Raw genomic sequence first — 19,307 nt, forward strand, 5'->3', positions numbered from 1 at the left:
TTTGATGAGTTGAATGAAGCCTTGCTAATTAAAATGTCTTCATAAACAACATAAAAAAAAGGAGTGACAGCTGTATGCAGGCCTGTAGCTTCAGTTTTAACCTAGCAAGGTCAAATTACCTACTGACACAAGGGTATTAATTTCCATGAAGTTCCATTATTTCATTTTGTCTTTTTAGTGGAAACATAATTGTTGATGTATACCAATACCTCAGCTTTAGAAATGAAATTTTCATGGAAAAAACTGCATGAAGAAAACCCAAATTTTTTTTTATACATACACCTATCTTTTCTACTTCTACCATCATATAGTGTTTTCCCTTGTCCAACCAATCACATCTCATTCTATTAACAGAGTAAGAAAGTTTATGTATGTTGTTTATAAGCATTTTTATCTTCTCATAACAGATCTATTACTGAGTTGTATACAAATAAGATACTAACAAATAAAAGCAGATCTGCCAGCAAGGCATCATCTATCAACTGCAGGCCCAGTATTCCATCCATTGTGAAAATCTAGAGGTGAGCAACAGAAATAAATAATGGATGGAGATAGCTTTAAAAAGTTAAAGAGCAGAAAAACAAAGGACTTTAGATACAAATGTTCCAACAGAGAGTTTTCAGCTAAGGATAAAATTGTCACTGTGAAACCCTTTCTTTGCAAGTTGAGAGACACCAGAAACTACATTCATTCAATTAATGAAAGAGGTTTGCTTTCTTTTTACTTCAGTTTGGGAAACAAAAACAAAGGGAAGGAACATGACTTCCTGTAAAAAACATGACTTCTTGTGTAAAAAAGACTCTTCCTGCATTATGCTGAGTTCTGTACAGACTACAGCGTTACACAGAAAATTAGTTGTTTAAACAGCTTTTTGTCTAAGAGATCCAAAAACTCAACTCCTTTTAGCAATGAACAGCTTTGAGAAAAGACACTCAGGCTGATAACAAGCATCTACTTAAACCACATAAAAAGTCTGGTTTCCCATGAAATCCTGTCTCATACAAACTCATTGCTGTCCAGTGAGAGGAGTATTCCGACTGAAACATTTTCCACAGCTAGAACATTCACAACACCTCTCTCCTGTGCCCATTCTTTCATGCCCAAGAAGAGGTTAGTTCATGCTGAAACATTTTATCTGAGGACAGTAAAATTTTCACTTCATCTGGCCACATACTTTTAATAAAATTCCAGGGACTCTTTTTTGCGACCACTGCCCTATAGTCAAATTAGACCACAACCAGCCAACAGACTCTAAGTTCGTATGGAAGAAAAGTGAGAAAGAGAGGGGACAAACACACAAATAGACAGTCTGATATATATGCCTGTTGTGGTGGCATAAGACTACTTGTGCAATGAATAGTGATTGGCAGACTTTCTTTAGAAAACAGAAATTATCAGCATTATTTCTCAAGTAGCTTTCCCAGCACCGAGTAACTAAGCCATTTTTCTGTTACACACTTCCTGTAGTTCTCTGAATCTTGACTTCCTTACTAGACAGTGGAATGTACTGAAGAGGAAAAATGGAAAGATTTTCTACTTTCCCTAGCTCACAGTCTGGCAGCTAAGGCTTTTTTTCATAGTGGAGAGAACTGGATTTAAATTTCCAAAGGCAGAAGAATCAATCCTTCTCCCTCACAAGTTGAGCAGCTAGTCCATGCACAAAGCTATTGTATAAAAGGAGGCACTCCTGTCACCCTACTTGATCTTGCTCTGCTGTTCGCCATGGATGAATTTTCTGAGGACATTCAATCTGCTTCCACAGATAAGGCATGCTCTGCAAATGCCTACTTAGTTGAGACCCTCAGCAGACTTAGAGGAAGCAATTAATTTTGGTATATTAACCAGAATTCACCTAACTGCTGCTGAACCTTAGCCTTTATAAGGTTGCAGCACTTCTGTGCATATTCAAAAAACAAAATTTCTCGCACTTGGGATATTTATGTTAAAACTGGTTGGTCACTAGATAGCAGTTGACTGAATCTTTTGATGACCCCATTTCAAAACAGGGTGGTATAAAATGTGACGTACAACAAGGTCCAAAACGTCACAGATGATCTGCCCTGAATCTATATTTTAATTCTATTAAATTCTAGTAACATTCCTTTAACATTGCTTTTTGAGTGTAATGTCTGGGATTTTAAAAAAAGTGAACAGAAAATAAAGAAGTTTTTCATACATCCTCAAACACCTACATTAATTATCACACAAGTTAAAAACTTTACATCTATCACATACTCATGGCAGCTGATGGACCAGAATAAAAAAGGTAACAGCTTGTCATCCTGTAGGGACCTACTTCGAAGAAGCAAAATGTTTGGTTGGCATGTTTCAGTTGTACTAGATGGCAGCAGAAACCTACTGAGGCCTCTTAATGGCTACAGCTCTTTTTTCAGCTCCACTGCCCTGTCCTGCTTTGTCTCTGAGCAGCTTGTATTAAGGACTTAGAAAATATTCCAGTAAACCCATGAAGCCTACGGTTCAAGTGGGCCTATCTGGCTTCTCTACCTAAATGACATAGGCAAAATTTTTCCACTCATTCTTCACTTTCTGATGACACAAAGCATCATCAATTACTGTCTCGATGACAGGAGCTAAAAAGGGCTGAAACATTGTCATTGCTCAACAGGATTGGTGCAATTACAGGCTGATCAGGAAAAAGTTGTGATAAGTTCAAATACATTCAGGAAAAATAGTCCTCAGATAGGCTTATAGGTATTAATCACTGAAGATACCACAAAATGTTTTAAGTTTAAAAAGGCACTGTTATATGGTGAACTCTGTCATATTTTCAAGAAACTGAAAATATATGCCAAAATCATTATTTTAGGATGAGGAAAAAAAAGATTTTTCAAAAACCTCAGTCTTTGAATAGCAATAAAGTATTCTGAATGAAACTCATTATGAGTTAGTCAGCTAGCATTTTAAGGTGAAAGCGTTAGAAGTTTAAAACATCTATAATTAACTGAAGACAAGGAAACATGAGACAACCCACGTAAGTTGAATACTGAAAATACATGGAGAACTTGACCTGATTTTCTTGAACCAGAAAGTATGTCTCCAACACTGTCCTGCAGAATTCCTTAGGAGAGGGTGGAGTGGGAGGACGAAGGGGAAAAACTTGCCAGCAAAGATAAACAACATCATTTTCTGTCTTTTTCTTCACTAGCACTTAATGTCAAGGCACATTATTTCATTACACCACCATCAGAAGGAAGTATATCCTTAAAATCACCTACACTATTATCTTTATCCACTGACAAAAAGAGACCAGTCATCATAACTCAGTTCTCCTTATATGAAATGTAGCTCTGACCAGAGAGAGAGAGAGAGACAGGGAGAAAGTACTTACTGAAATGACAACTCAGCAATAACCATAATAATAGAGCATTTGAAATTGTACAGTAATTGTCTAGATTAGTGATAGGATGGGATAGTTGCTTACACAAAGTTCATACCAGTGCTCCCATTACGGTAGTTTTTACTGTCTGCTCTACATGAGCTGCAATGTTACCCATTAAAATTAGAGGCAGTGCTTTCAAAATAGTTTCCACCCATTAGAAAGAAAATAGGGGCAAAGACAGGGTATAAAGTTCCCCAGAACTACTAGAAATAAAGGCCAAAGCTAGGTGGGGGTTACAGGGATGCACCTGTTTTCAAGTTATTGCCCTTTCCCCAGAAAGGCAGGTATCTTAATTCAAGTGACAACGATTTATCCATAAAATAAAAACAAAAGGTTTCATAACACAAAGACAGCCTCAACCATTATTCTTTATGTAACTTTCATCCATCCTGAATCCAGGAAAAGGCAGTCAACTGATCTTCCAAATTTTTTACCCCAAAAATCTCAAAAAATGTTGGTAAGACAAAAGATCTATTCACAGCTATATTTTCAGTTTTAAAAATTCTTTATAACCAATTTACAAGCAGCATGAAAACAGAATTTGTATCCTAAAGTACCAGAAGTTATGTAAAAGTGGATCATTATTTAAATTACCATTTTTGTACACTGATAGTTAACTCTCTCTTTTTTCCTAGTCTGATCCTTAGCAAAATTATTCAGGCTTCAGATCAACACATCAAACATCATTTACAGAATCACTCAATACGTAGTTAATGAAGACTTTGATTAAAAACATAATATAGAAGTTCCACTCCCTAAAATGAGAAATACATTTTTTAATTAATTTTGGTAAGTAATATGAGTAATAAGCTTTAAAACATGCCATGATCCTTAATGGAAATATAAAAATAAGCAGAAATTCATAAAAAACAATCCAAAATTAAATATCAAGAGCATGTGTTATTTAGTTATCTATGGTAACAAAAGCAAAACATTCATACCTGCACCTGGAATGATTGCCAACTTCGTTTCAACTAGGCCCATTTTAGCAGAAGAGGCTAAAAAACAGAATATAAATGAGTTCTTACTATAAACCATAGGAAAAAAACTTTGAAAAAATGTAATAATGACCTACAAGATCATTAATCTATTACATTTCCTTCATAATGAAGAAAAAATTACTTAAAAGGCATTTTTTAATGAAAATCTTTAAATAGATTCAACTGATCTGCCTTTAGTAAAAGATCCAACTACTCCAATCCAGGCAAGTCCTGTACCTCATTAAGTTTCACATAGCAAGTAAGCAAATACAGTAACAGAGACTTAGTTGCAAAATGTAAAATACTGAAAGAAAAAGACTTATTATTTAATATCTTAAAATGGGGTAGAAGTCTGTATCTGATTATTATGAATTCTTTAGCTGACAGAATATTCTCTAAGGGTCAAACAGCTTTATATACCCTAAGTTACTGGCAACTGTTCAGGACCAAGTTTCCATTCACTTTCCAACAAATGGCTCTAGAGTTCTGACAGCTGGATAGGTCAAGGTTCCGCTTTTCACGTGCTGTTGTCACTTTTCTTTTATAACAGCTTAATTGCTTGTGTAATAATACTGTTGTTAAACACTTTTGCTTTTCCCTGCAACCTGTTTAGATAAAATCAAATCTCCATCCAATACACTTCAAATACAGAAGAGCAGACTAATTACTAAATAAAATATCAAAACAACTACACAATCCTTCTGGCCATACTGATAAATGAAAGTCATAAGAATAAAATAAAACATGTAACAAAACCAATCCAGCTATCAGTCCCAAGTTGTTTGAAATTAAACATTATCAAGTACTTAAGAGAGGTTTCTGCTAAATCCCTTTAAAATAATTGGTTATAAACAACGTCAAACTGTAAAATATGTTTTATAAGGTTGTTATCAAAACAAGGATTACTCAAGCCATCTGCAACACTAATAATCCTACGTTCTATAAACAGGATTCAGACATACCTGCCACTCTTATATCACAGGCTAATGCAAGTTCTAGGCCACCACCTAATGCAGTTCCATCTATTGCAGCAATAGTAGGTACAGGCAGATTAGCTGAAAAAGAAAGTACCAATTAACACCAGTCTCATAAAGAACCTCTCTGAAACAGTATTTCATGACATTTTCTTCAAAGTACAGTCATGTTATGGGAAAAAAGTTTCATAAAACAAAGTGGGACTAAAAATGGATTGCTCAGCAACACTTTGGCAAAAAATTGCCTCTCCCTGTAGTCACTCTGTGGCTGAATAGGTTTGCAAGCCTTTTTCTCTAGCTTCTGCTCACTTCTGACAAACATCTGGATAGTAAAATCCAAAAACACACATAGCAGACCTAGGCAAACAACAGAACAGAAATACTTAAAAAAGGCACATACACAAACAGTCCCCGTTGAAATACTTATCATAACCACCTGTAATGCTAGCATAGCTGGAAGCTCTCTCTGTCTTAATGTTCCCAGACATGGTATGGCCACCACTATTGCTCCTTTCCTCCTGTAAAGCAGCAGCTAACAGCTTAAAGGAATGTGGGAAAGTTTTTAGTCTGATAAGCAGATGCACATGCTCCCAGTACACATGACAGGTAGCAGGGCTCCGGAGGCCTGCGTGACGATGGCATAGTTTGTATTTAATTTGCCGTCAGTGTTCTGACATGAGGAAGTCATTTAAGGACTCAGCTTAAAGTACTGCTCTTCACTTCCAACAAGTTTCTTCTCTTGTTTCTCTTCACCATGAACTCAAATTAGTTTGAGTCTTTGATGAAACATGTTATTTTTTACTTGAGAAATAAACTTGTATATTACACCATTATGTATATTTAACATAATTTTTACCACAAGTTATCAATAATTTTATACCATACTCAAACAATATTTCAGTAGTACATTTTTGCTACTAAAATTTCAAAGATTGTCAAAAGCAATTCATTAGCTGAACACTTGGGTGTACAGTTTGTTGAAATATTAAATTAATTCTTGACAGCAGTAGTTTTTTCTGCAGATGTTAAAAGAAACATTTTCTTTGTTTTAATGTTTCAGCTACTTGCACTCAATGACTAGTTCATTCAGTCTTAGTTGGAAACTGAAAAAGACAAAAACCTGCTGCCAAAATATAAATGAAAATGAGGTCTGAGAGAATGTTCTCTCCTTTTAAGATCTATAAGGGTAATGTGACCAAAAATGATTAATTTAATGTATTAATTATAAACAATACTTCTTTTCTTTAGTGACAGTTCTAAATTTAGAAGCTGTGCTACCTAGCTTACCTTTTCCTTTCTGACAGATACACTTCAGATAATTCGGGGGTTTTTTTGATCATTTAAATGTTAACGTATATCAGCATGAATAAATCTGTATACAAATGGGTAGTCTTTCATTTGGTAACAAAACAAAATATCAAATTAAATGAAAGGTTATTTTTAGCTGCAAATTGACATCCTTTTATGATTAGCAACTAATGAAAATCCCATTGTCTTCAAGAAAAGAACAAAAATTTACCAATGCTTTTTAAGATTATAACAGATGCTTTAAATCAAAGTCCCTTGCTTGCTGATTTAGGTCATGATTAAAAGTGATTATCTGAATCAATTCCAATGTCAAAAGAGAGTAACTGATTACTGTCTGCAACATCAAGCACTTGTATTTACTTGTTCAAGGTGTCCATTATATTTGCCACCTACCACAGAACGCATAGGAGACAAAGGAATAGAAGTAAAATCTGCTCTTTCTCTATCTACTTTTTCTTAGTTATATGGGAAGGCAAGAAGAGAGGGCAATTCTCATTTCCAGCAGGACCAGGCTGCTGACCGAAACTCATAACCCCATCACCATAACCAATTTGCCAAACCAAAGTCTTGCAATCCAAGTTCAAGGCTAATACAGCTAGCATTCCTCTTAAAGGAATCTCTCTTTGTCATAGGGAAATGAAAAATAATTTCCCTGAACACAAAGGCATGGTCATTATTAACTGTAGTTTTCAGCAGTTAATGCCTGCATGTATGTTCCATTTCTCAGAGACGAGCAAACAGTATCTGGAGCACTACTTACACAACTTTTGCAGTACTCCAATGCAGCCTACTTTCTCTATGATAAGTAACATCCAGATTTAGCTATGGTAGAATTCAAGTAGACTTTATATACAGACATGAAACTTTTTAGAAAGAGTATTATAAAAAAGCTTGGTTTCCAGAATTACAGCCAACATTCCTATCAGGAAATATTAAAATTCAGAATTCAAAGGGAGAAAAAGCAGTCTGATCTCACGTGTTAGAATCATCACGTCCCAAGGATATTAATTTTAAAGGATCACCTGACATGGAAGTTTAAAATGAATGAAAGGCAAAATGCAAATTCTTTACAATAGCTCTGTGCATACCTATCAAAAGAATCGAAGAAATTAATCCTTTTAACATGTTTTTGTGAAGCATCAGAAAAAGCAATACAGAAATAAATTAGCAATTGCTCTAGATTGTAAACTGAGTTTCTAAGTCACTAGAACTTATTACCAAGGGTAAAGCTTCTTGGAATATTTTGTAGCACAAGAGGCACTTGTTCATGTTTATCTGCATAATTTTAACACACAACTGCCAAAACTGTTCAGCTCATAACAAAAACAGAGATGATGTTTGACAAATCATGCCCTGTAGACTTAACTGAGTTGGATGCACTCAAATTTTAAGAACAGTAAATTATGTAAATAGACAGGTCAACCTCCACAATGATTCTATGTGGCAAGGCTCATTTGCCATGAGTGATTAAAAAAACTAAAGCTTTTCCAAGAAGCCCAGTGGTTTTATTCTCTAATATTCCACAGTTTTGTCACACTGTAAATAACAGAAATTTCATGCAACTGTTATACTACTAATCATTAGTGTTAGGTTCTAGATCTGATATGGGTTTATCAATGTGCAGCCACAAGCTGCATAGTCAAGTCCAAAAAAGGAATTAGAAATATATATAAAAGAAACAAAATAATTAAACTAGAGTGTACAACACGCAGACAAGAGTAGATCATGTATATACACAGATCGATATTGTTAGTAGTTAAAAAAAGACTAAATAATAAGCAGCATTAAACTGTAGCCAGAGAATTGCACTGAACTACTGTAGCACATACCAGAGTTGAATATGAAGGACACTAAATAATAAGCCAGTTCATACAATGAATTCATAAAGGATTACTTCACGTATCTATGGTATTGTAAAACATGCCACATATTCTGAGTGTCCCAAGCAAAAGCCAATACTTGTGTCCTTACATAATATCAAATCTTAATGATGTTACAGAAAAGGAAGGTTCTAAGTACAGTAAAGAAAAAGAAGGGCCCATTTCAGTGTATGTTAGTCCTAAGCAACAGAGACAGATATAAGACACAAACACATTTCTACATTTGAGATTGCAGGAGTAGAAAGAGAGTTTGAACTAGTTGAAGAGGAGACAAGAAGATCAAAACAGTTTTTATGTATCAAGTTATTTGAGAAATAATCTGTAGGACAGAAGGTGATACAACGTGTATAAAAGGATGTTTATTGGCCATTCAAGAAATGATACAGGTGGAGTGACCAACAAGTAAAATGAAGAACTAAGAAGTTAACAACATGTAAAAAACTTCTGTAAGAGAATCTAAACATAGTAACATGACACAGCTAATTAAGTCCATAAACCCATAAAAAGCTCAAACATACAGATGACCTACAGCAATATTAAGAAATGGGTTTGTTTCCTACTCTGTAGTAACTGTGGATCTTCAGGTCAACTTCAATAATCAACTTTATTCCTGATAAATATATGTTACATGTAGTTTTAGATTAGGCTGACCAGTAGCATCTTGCAGTCTTGGGATGCCTCCTGCTTTCCTGTGACTCCCCATTACTGAAAGACATAAGAGTAGAGTAACCTAAACTCTCCCATAATTAACAGAATGTCACAGGGGGAGGACTTTGCATTTAAGCATGTAAAAACACATCCAATGCATGGGAAGGAATCTCAAAGAATCGCAACTGTTTTGAAGCAGGTAGTTGTTATTTCATCTTTAAGTGACGTTCCACACAATGTCCACTGCTGGTGACTAACAAGGGATCTCCTTTCTGTTCAGAGATGATTATATGATGAATGAAAGACCAGCACATGAACACAGGCACCAGATCTGGAGGATTCAGCCAAGAAATAGTTTCTCAGATGTGTGTAACAAAGCCCACACAACTGATAGAATATTGCAAACATTGACATTCCCTATATAGAAAGTAGAAGTTGCCTAGATTCTATTGACCTGAATCATGCCTAACTATTTAGTCCTCTGACTAATGACTTTTAAAAGTTCTTATAAAATTACAGATATGTAAGATAATATCTGAGAGGAAACTGAATTACACTTGATACTTTCTTAGTAACTATCAAGCAGTCTTTTTCTATCCCTGCACAACCTCACTTTCTCACTATTGACAGACAATGAAGTGATCTGATCAACTATGCAAAATCTACTTTCTGCAGATATTGAGGAATAAGGAAGAAAGAAGTATGAAGAATGAATAAATAAATACAGTAAAACCAAAATGGCAATAATTTATACATAAAAGTAGTCTTTCCTTTATGAAACATTACATACAGATGATTTTACATAACAGGCAATAAATACTTTCTTTAGACAGTGTCTAAGGGCTTGAAGGAAGACCTGTCACTATTACTAGTCCCTTAATGAGAGCTCCTGAAGTGGGCAGAGGAAGAATAATATGGTTATCCGGAATTCCAAACTTTGTGATTTTTGTTCCTGGTCAACCTACCCCAACTTGCCCAGATTGATTGACTTAAAATACGTGACACCCAGAAAGAAAGAATCACTGATGTAGAATGTATCAAATCCAAAGAGACCTTAGAATCTTCTAAAAGCGGCTTCCCTGCTTGCTAAGTAAATTTATACCTGCAGTATTTTCTGTTAGCAACTGTACCACGTATTTGTACAAAAAGAAGAAACATTCTCAAGCTAGGCACAAAATTTTGAGATCTAGGCTGTTCACATGCCGATTGGCCTTCTATGAGAATCATGCATTTCTAACTTGACAGCAGTTTCAAACAATCAACCTGAAGAACACCTGCATTGTTCCTTCCTATAGCTAGGATATAGGAGTCATCATTAAAGAACTGGAAGTCCATCAGACTTAGAATTCAATTTCTCTTAAAATAAAAGGCCTGCACTGTTTACTGCAGCAACAGTTGCAGTTCATGATTCCCATGAATCATAAAAGAAAACTCCATGGAAGTCCATTCAGTCCCTAACAATGCACAAATTATATATGGCCCCTTAGATATAATTAACTTCTATTTTTGAAGTACTCTTTTACAGATCAGAGCAAGTATTTTCAATTCAACTAACCACAGCAGTCAGAATTTGTTTTTTAGGAACATTCAAATGAAGCCCCACTTTAAAGTGTGCCTTTTCAAGCATTTGATATGCAACACTAAAATGAAAACCAGTCACCTTACCTCCCCTTGCTGTTACTCTGTTGTCCTCCTATACCTAGACAATGTTGAAAAAAGTCCTTATTGTTCATCTCTCTTCTTAATTCAGTGACCTCTGGCAATCAATCTTCGGAAAGAACAGTTACTCAGATGTAAATCAGAAGCTAGTCGCTACCTTTAGCACCTCTTGAACCAGATTCATAAACCTGACTTGTCTTTAATTATCAACAGACAGCCAATGGTCTAAGAATAATTCTTGTTCCCCAGTACTGACTGAAAAGAAAGAGTGAGAGTATTCCCCTCAAAAACTGCAAGCGTCCAACTAGGACAGAAGTAGCAAGAGAACTCATATTTACATGACAGCACAACTGAGTTTCTACAGAATGGAGAAACAGATTGTCCAAGCTATTTATGCCGCATATGCATTTCTGATTATTTGACAAATAAGGTTGATTAATGCACAGCTTACTAGGACACGCAATTTCAGGGGGCATTTCTAGCAGCTGATTTTTCCTTTTGAATAATGGATTTCATAAAACATACAGAAAGGAGGATGAATTGCCTAAAAATATCCTGCATACTGTGAATGCGACATGGATTATTGGAGGAAAGTATGCTATAAATTGCGGGATATATAAAAAGCTCCACAATTTGTTATTTAACTCAAGTAGATTAAGTGCGGCAAAGATCTGCCTACATATGCCTGCATCACATGAGAAACCTTTAAATCACAGAATGGTTGAGGTTGGAAGAGATCTCTGGAGGTCACCTTGTCCAATCCCTCTGCTCATGCAGCGTCACCTGAAGCAGGCTGCTCAAGCTCATGTCCAGATGGCTTTTGAAGATCTCCAAGAGGGAAACTCCACAACCTCCTTGGGTAACCTGTGCCAGTGCTTGAGCACCCCCACAGTAAATAAGTGTTTCCTGATGTTCAGGAGCAACCTCTTGTGTTTCAGTTTGTGCCCACTGCCCTGGTCCTGTCACTGCAAACCACTGGAGATATTCCAGCTTCATCTTCTTAACACCCTCCCCTTTAGGTATTTATCTATATTGATGAGAGCACCTCCTGAGCCTTCTCTTCTTAGATAGGTGCATTCTTCACTAGGTGAAGAACTGGCTGGACAGCTAAGCTCAGAGAGTCACGGTGAATGGAGTTAAATCCAGTTGGTGGCCAGTCACAAGCGATGTTCCGCAGGGCTTGGTTTTGGGGCTAGTCTTTAATATCTTTATCAATGATATGGATGAAGGGATCGAGTGCTCCCTCAGTAAGTTTGCAGGTGACACCAAGTTGGGTGGGAGCACTGATCTGCTGGAGGGTAGGAGGGCTCTGCAGAGGGACCTGGGCAGGCTGGATCGATGGGCCAAGGTCAATTGTACGAGGTTTAATAAGGCCAAGTTTCGGGTCCTGCACTTCAGTCACAAGAACCCCATGCAACACTACAGGCTTGGGGAGGAGTGGCTGGAGAGCAGCCCGGCAGAAAAGGACCTGGGGGTGCTGGTCGACAGCTGGCTGAACATGAGCTGGCAGTGTGCCCAGGTGGCCAGTATAAGAAATCATGTGGTCAGCAGGAGTAGGGAAGTGATTGTGTCCCTGTACTTGGCACTGGTGACGCTGCACCTTGAATACTGTGTTCAATTTTGGGCCCCTCACTACAAGAAGGACACTGAGTTGCTGGAATGTGTCCAGAGAAGGGCACCGAAGCTAGCGAGGGTTCTGGAGCACAAGTCTTATGAGAAGCGGCTGAGGAAACTGGGGTTGTTCAGTCTGGAGAAGCGGAGGCTGAGGAGAGACCTCACTGCTCTCTCCAACTACCTGAAAGGGCATTGTGGTGAGGTGGGTGTTGGTCTCTTCTCCCAGGCAACTACCGGCAGAACAAGAGGAAATGGCCTCAAGTTGTGCCAGGGGAATTTTAGGCTAGATATTAGGAAAAATTTCTTTACAGAAAGAGTGGTCAAGCATTGGAACAGGCTGCCCAGGGAGGTGGTGGCGTCACCATCACTGGAAATGTTCAAAACACATGTGGACGTGGCACTTCAGGATATGGTTTAGTGGGCATGGTGGTATTGGGTTGATGGTTGGACTTGATGATCTTAAAGGTCTTTTCCAACCTTAATCATTCTTTGATTCTGTGATTCTCCAGGCTGAACAGTCCTAGCTTGCTCAACCTTTCCTCATAGGAGAGATGCTCTGGTCTATCATCTTCATGGCCCTTTACTGGATTCTTTCAAGTAGCTCCATCTCTCTCTTGTACTGGGGAGTCCAGAACTGGGCATAGTTACTCCAGCAGTGGCCTCATCAGTGCTGAGGAAAGGAGAGGGATCAATTCCTTCTACCTACTGGCAACACTCCTCCTAATGCAGACCAGGATACCATGAGTCTTCTTTGCCACAAGGGCACAGTGCTGTCTCATGTTCAACTGGGTGTCCACTAGGACCTGCAGGGTCTTTTCTGCAAAGCTGGTTTCCAGATCAGCATGTACTGGTGTATGCTGATCTGGAAAGGTCTCCCGCGGTACACAACTTTGCAGTTTCCTTTCTTGACCTTTATGAGGTCCAAGTAGACTTCATGCTGCTGATGACCAGTCTCTTGACCCATCCGTTCATCCAATTTTCAATCCACTTCCCTGTCTGCTCATATAGTCCATACTCATCTGTTACTCTGTGAGAATCTTATATGAGACAGTGTCAAAAGCCTTACTGAAGTGAAGGTAGACAATATCTACTGCTCTTCCTTCATCTACCAAACTAGTCATTTCATCATAGGTTATAAGGCTGATCAAGCATGATTCCCCTTTTGTGAATCCATGCTGACTCCACCTGATGACTTTTTTGTCTTTCATGTGCCCAGAAGTAGTTTCCAGGATTAGTTGTTCCAGCACCTTCCCAAGGACAATTTTTAATTTACAGGTAAGAAAGCTCCCTCTCTGTTTCTTAGTACATTTATTTAAAAGTACTAATAATAATGGAGCCTTCAAATTACTAAAAAGAATGGTCACATGCCCCAAAAATGTCTAAACACAACTAAACACATATTTGTAGATTCCATAATTCAGCCATTAGGAAAGCAAGAAAGAAGAAATAGAAGTCACAATATAAAGAGAAAATATCAAATACAGAATTATAGATTTGGGGTTTATTATTATAAAACAATGTACTTATTTACATCCTATTTGTCTTCAGTGAATATTTCAACTGACAATGGTGTAAAAGCACATAATACGGCAAGTCTATGTGCTGATTCCTACACCAACGATTTTCAAAGGAGGTTCTAGATCTGCTACTTTACAGAGTTCCGTTACTAACCCAAAATCTGCAAGTTTTCTGGTTATAAGTTAAGAAAGAGTTTTCAAAAGGCCACAGATGTAAACAGGAACTTTGAATCATTTAAATGATTATTTAAAACTACATGCTTGCTTGCTATAACAACTGGGATCTTTTTTTAATTTGGTTTTAAAATAATTAAGTTTATACCTAAATATTCATATCTTGTAACTCAGAATAGAGTTCTCTTCCAGCTGTTCACTACCCAGATTTTTTATCTCTCTTGGCGATGTTGCTCTTGAGCATAAAAATAAGACTTTTCCCTTCAAAAAATAAAAGGACATAAACTGTGCACCTTGAGCGGCAAGCAGAGGCAGTCCCTGGGCAATTATGATAACTGAAATATTATTTATATTAGGAACATTTTAGTCACAAAATTACACTTTCACATAAGTTAATTTATGTCATAGGAAATCAGAAAAATAATTGCAACACAATACTATACCTTGATTATATCTTTTGTGATCTTTTCCTGAAGAACAATAACAACATTGAGATGGCATAACAGCTTCGCACTTAGAGAGCAATGTCAGTTGTGTTTCAGGCATTTACTCTGCCTTGTAAAATCTGTTAGCAAGTCAGTGACTGCAACAGTTCGCTTGCATTTTCAATTGCAAGCGCTGCCTTGAAAAAAGGCCTTTCTATGGGGAAAAAATGTAACAGAAACCAGTACTTCAACAAGTACTTTTCGTCCATTCTATAACACTATGAAAACCAACCAATGCATGTAGCTAAGCAGCTAAGACTGTCAAATCTTCCTATATGAACTTGAAAGTAGAGACGATTGGTCAAACCATTTTTGTGCAAAGCAAATAATGAAATGCTACACAGCTTTACCTGCCATAACTGCAAGAAGAATGAAAAAATAGTAATACAAAGTAATAGATATATTTATATATGTTTTAAAAAGATCTCCAGCTGCAAAAACATGACCACACTTTTAATTCTGAACGGTCTACATGTGCATTTGGATACATACAATTCTTTTCCATACATTTGCTAGTTACACTGTGAAAGGCTTTTAGCTACTCTCTAATTCCTGTGCTTCGAATAAGAAGCTTAACAGACTGCTACTGTTGATAGATTTATTTGAACATTATTATTTTTCCTTTAATACCTTCAAAGTTCAGGCAGACAATCGGTAGCAAGAAAGAGCTGCATTAAAAAAAATATTTTTTAGTACTCATAAAGAAATTTTGCTTTTTAATGAAAATGGTTACTGCACATTGCTTATGGTTGATTATTAGGCAAAAGATATTAGTAAAGTTTATCTTCCCTTTACTATAACAGCAGCTTAAAGTGTTTTCTTAAGGCATCTCCCTCAATCCCATTAACTTCCAGGTTTCCTCCAGTGATCACTCACTCTTACAAATGACCTAGAAAAAATATTTTAGAATTGACAAAAAAATACCCAATATAGGAATATTATTTTCTTAATGTTAAAATTTTCTACTTGGTTCTTTAGTAATGACAGGTAATAGAGACAGAATGTTTCACATTCTTGATAATAGGAGTAAAAAGCTGGGAAACTAATGGGAATGAAAAAGGTGCTTTAATCAAACCAGCCAATTCTCCCATGATTCTCTTTTTGTACTATGGTGCGCTGGTTTTGTCTGGGATAGTTAATTTTCTTCATAGTAGCTAGTATGGGGCTGTGTTTTGGATTTGTGCTGAAAATAGTGTTGGTAATACAGGGACGTTTTCGTTATTGCCAAGCAGTGTTTATAGAGTCAGGGCTTTTTCTGCTTCTTACACCACCTCACCAGCAAGTAGGCTGAGGGTGCACAAGAAGTTGGGGACACAGCTGGGACAGCTGGCCCAAACTGGCCAAAGGGATATTCCACTTCATATGATGTCATGCTCAGTATGTAAAGCTGAGGGAAGAAGGAGGAAGGGAGGGACATTCAGAGCTATGGTGTTTTGTCTTCCCAAGTAACCGTTACGCATGGTGGAGCCCTGCTTTCCTGGAGATGGCTGAACACCTGCCTGCTGATGGGAAGTGGTGAATGAATCCCTTGTTTTGCTTTGCTTGTGTGCACGGCTTCTGCTTTATCTATCAAACTCTTCATCTCAACTCATGAGTTTTCTCACTTTTACTCTTCCAGTTCTCTCCCCCATCACATCAGGGGGGAGTGAGAGAAAGGCTGTGTGGTGCTTAGTTGCTGGCTGGAGTTAAACCATGACTTATATAAAACAGTTTGAATATTTCATTCATCTTCACTGAAACACTTCAGCTTGATAAGCAGATTCCTCAGTTTCTTCATATTTACTAATGTTTCTTCTTGCAGTCTTAATTCTGCCCTCAGTAAAACAATAATGAAGTACAATCTAGATGACAGAATCTACTTTCTATGGAAATAAAGAAAAATTTTTTATGGAAAAAAAAGGAAAACTATTTTTCGTATTTCTTATCCTTACTAAGTACATTTAAGAACATTTATTACTCACACAAATAGCATAGCACGTATTCAAGCACTGAATTTACAAAAGGATAATGCCAAGGATAAATTATTTCAGTTACATTTTTACATTCCACTTTTATGTAAGTTTTTTTCTGTCTTAGAGTGCACACAAAATAAAATTCAAAGAGCAGCACAACGATAATCTGTAATAGTTCAGAGAAACCAATGGGACAAGTTTTTCAATTTTTATTGATTGATTTACAGTATGAAGGTAGCACATACACTAGTACCAGTGCAGGTACCCGTGTACGTACCACTAATACCAGCATTCATGTTTGACACAATACAAAGAAAATCCTACAGATTGGGACCATTTTAGATTAACTTTTCTAGGATTTTTCTCCTGTATCTATTTTCTGCAGTATTGCATATACCGACATTCCCCAGTCTAGTGCTAAAATATCTTTATTTCTAAATTAGCTTAATGTATTAAATAAGAGTTTCAGTCAGCTTATTCACTGAACACCACAGAGGAAACACTCCCTCATATTTCACAGTAAGCATAATTTTTTTGGTTTTTATAAACTAGCTACGTAATATCATCAAAGCAGCACATACCTAGGCAAAAGCCATTTTCAATACAAGACTTGAACATGCTAGTCTGAAGTCAAACACTAATGCTGGGCCCAAGCAATGAGCTTAGGATTTCTTCGATAGAAGAGCAGCATAATACTTTCAGTACATGCCAGGAGTTGCTGCCCTTTGAATACCAATTCGTTCTAGGAACAAAGCCAAAGACTGAGACAGGCAAAGCAAAAGAGCTTACAAACTATTCCTTCTCATTCAGGGACTGAAACACGCAATTTCAAACCTGAACAGGGAGAGAAAAGGGTAGAGTTTCCCAACACATCAAACACACACTATGTGACTCCCAAGAGAGGGAACAAAAGCCTTGGGCAGCAAGTCATACTGGAGGCCTGTTTTAATAGTCAATGTGCAAACTGGGTATGTTGATCTCAATAAACTATTTGAGCCAGTAGCACCCTTTTTTTGGTACAGTTACATTTTGTGGAAGGAAAATTAAAGAGCCACGTCCAGAGCACAGACTCTTTTCCTCATAGAACAGCATTTGGAATTACTAACAAAAAGAAAACTAAACTACAGCTGAGTCTATGTTAATTTTTGTCAAGGCTGTACAGCAGTGCCAGGGATCAAAGCAATGAATCAGCAATGCAAAGCCACCTCCTTCCATAATCTTCAGGTCTATAAAGGACAATCATCTCATGCTAACATTCAGGTCCTCTGTTTCTGCATCTTTTTTTACAACAGTGTTTAGAAAGTTATTATTATGGGGAAAAAAGTGTACTAGCAATTGTGGAAGCAATGCTGTCATATAAATAGCTAATAAACATCTTGGTAGAGAAATTTAATGTTGCATTCATTGCCTCTATAATGGTACAGAGTTTAGCATTGTGTTTTTTAATTAAAAACAATCACATGCAATTTGACAAAGCCTATAATTTCATCTCCGCAAGGACAGTACTGTCTATTTACGAAACAGACAATACTTAGTCAAAGGGTATCTTAAATGAATTCAATGTTAAGAGAAGCAGTAAATCTACTACTGGAAAACTACCAAGAGCTCAGCAACGCGTTCAGAATGCTAGCAGTCTTGCACTCTATATGCTCTACACTTAACCAAACAGGCACTAATGTAACACAGCAAGAGAAATACTGTGCCAAAATCTCCCTTTCCCAGTGTCAGCAAAGTAGGGAGACCATTATGCCTAAGGATGGCTGCTAAGCATGGCACTGCTAGCTGTAAATTTGTCCTTTTTCAAATCTGATAATACCTGTAATATTTCATTCAACTTCCCAGTGAATGCTTTTTCAAGTTCTGGCCTATGTGTGCTCTTCCCTATGAGGGAAACCCAGAGTTCTCTCTGGATTTCCAAACTAGAGCACTCCATCTTTACTGCCCCCATTTACACCCAGCAAACACAGAGGGATTTGGTCAGTGTTACATAAGCAGTCACTTCTTGAAGTAGTCTGGAACGTTCATGACTAAACCAGGATTTTTAAAGTTAACCAAAGCTCCACAGAAGCCCAAGAAACTCAAATAGTAAAATAAGGCACGACACTGACCTCATCAATGATCATTCTTGCCTATTTTTGAGACTTTACTCAAAGGGAAGGTTGGGTGGCAGTTAGCAGACCAGAAATCAAGTGAAGCTTGTATAATCCTGATCCCACCCTTGGAACTTCTGAGACCAAGTTTTGACAGCTTGCACCCAAAAAGAAACTGCAGCATATAATGTGTCACAACCTAAAAATTTTCAAGGATGCGTCATCATCAATAGTCAAAAAAGGAACTTTTTGGGAAAGAGATTGTTCTGAAGGATGAACAAGAGCGCTCTTCTAGGGAAATTAAAAGTTAATTAAAAGATGACTGAGAGAAGCCAGAATGACTGAAATTTGCTAAGGAGGAAAAAAAAAAAATCTGTAAATAGAGTTGTATCTGCTTATCATAATAAAAAAATGCAAGTAACCGACTGCAAGGTGCTTTCATTCACAATGATTTCATTCAACTTGGACTATGTCAAAACTAATAACATCTGTGAAAATTATGTCTAAACAAAGTTACTAAATATCACTTATAAATAAATAAATATACCTTATTAAAGGTATAGCACAAGTTATTCACCAAAGCTAATCAGATGTCTTAAAAAAAGCACTACAAGGTTTGTTAGAAT

At 36.9% G+C, this 19,307-nt stretch overlaps 1 protein-coding gene across 1 annotated transcript in view; it reads right to left on the reverse strand.

The window, feature by feature from the left end:
- Nucleotides 1-19,307, reverse strand: part of AUH (AU RNA binding methylglutaconyl-CoA hydratase) — a gene marked incomplete at its 3' end in the record, with an annotated part of 118,171 nt that overhangs the window by 53,546 nt on the left and 45,318 nt on the right. The window contains exons 5-6 of the mRNA XM_082013265.1: nucleotides 5,343-5,435; nucleotides 4,342-4,398 (exon numbers count right to left, since the gene is read on the reverse strand). Of these exons, the coding sequence (XP_081869391.1) occupies nucleotides 4,342-4,398; nucleotides 5,343-5,435 (150 nt within the window). The remainder of the gene's footprint in view (nucleotides 1-4,341; nucleotides 4,399-5,342; nucleotides 5,436-19,307) is intronic.

Source organism: Phaethon aethereus (assembly GCF_964289735.1).
Source record: "Phaethon aethereus genome assembly, chromosome: Z".
Lineage (NCBI taxonomy): Eukaryota > Metazoa > Chordata > Aves > Phaethontiformes > Phaethontidae > Phaethon > Phaethon aethereus.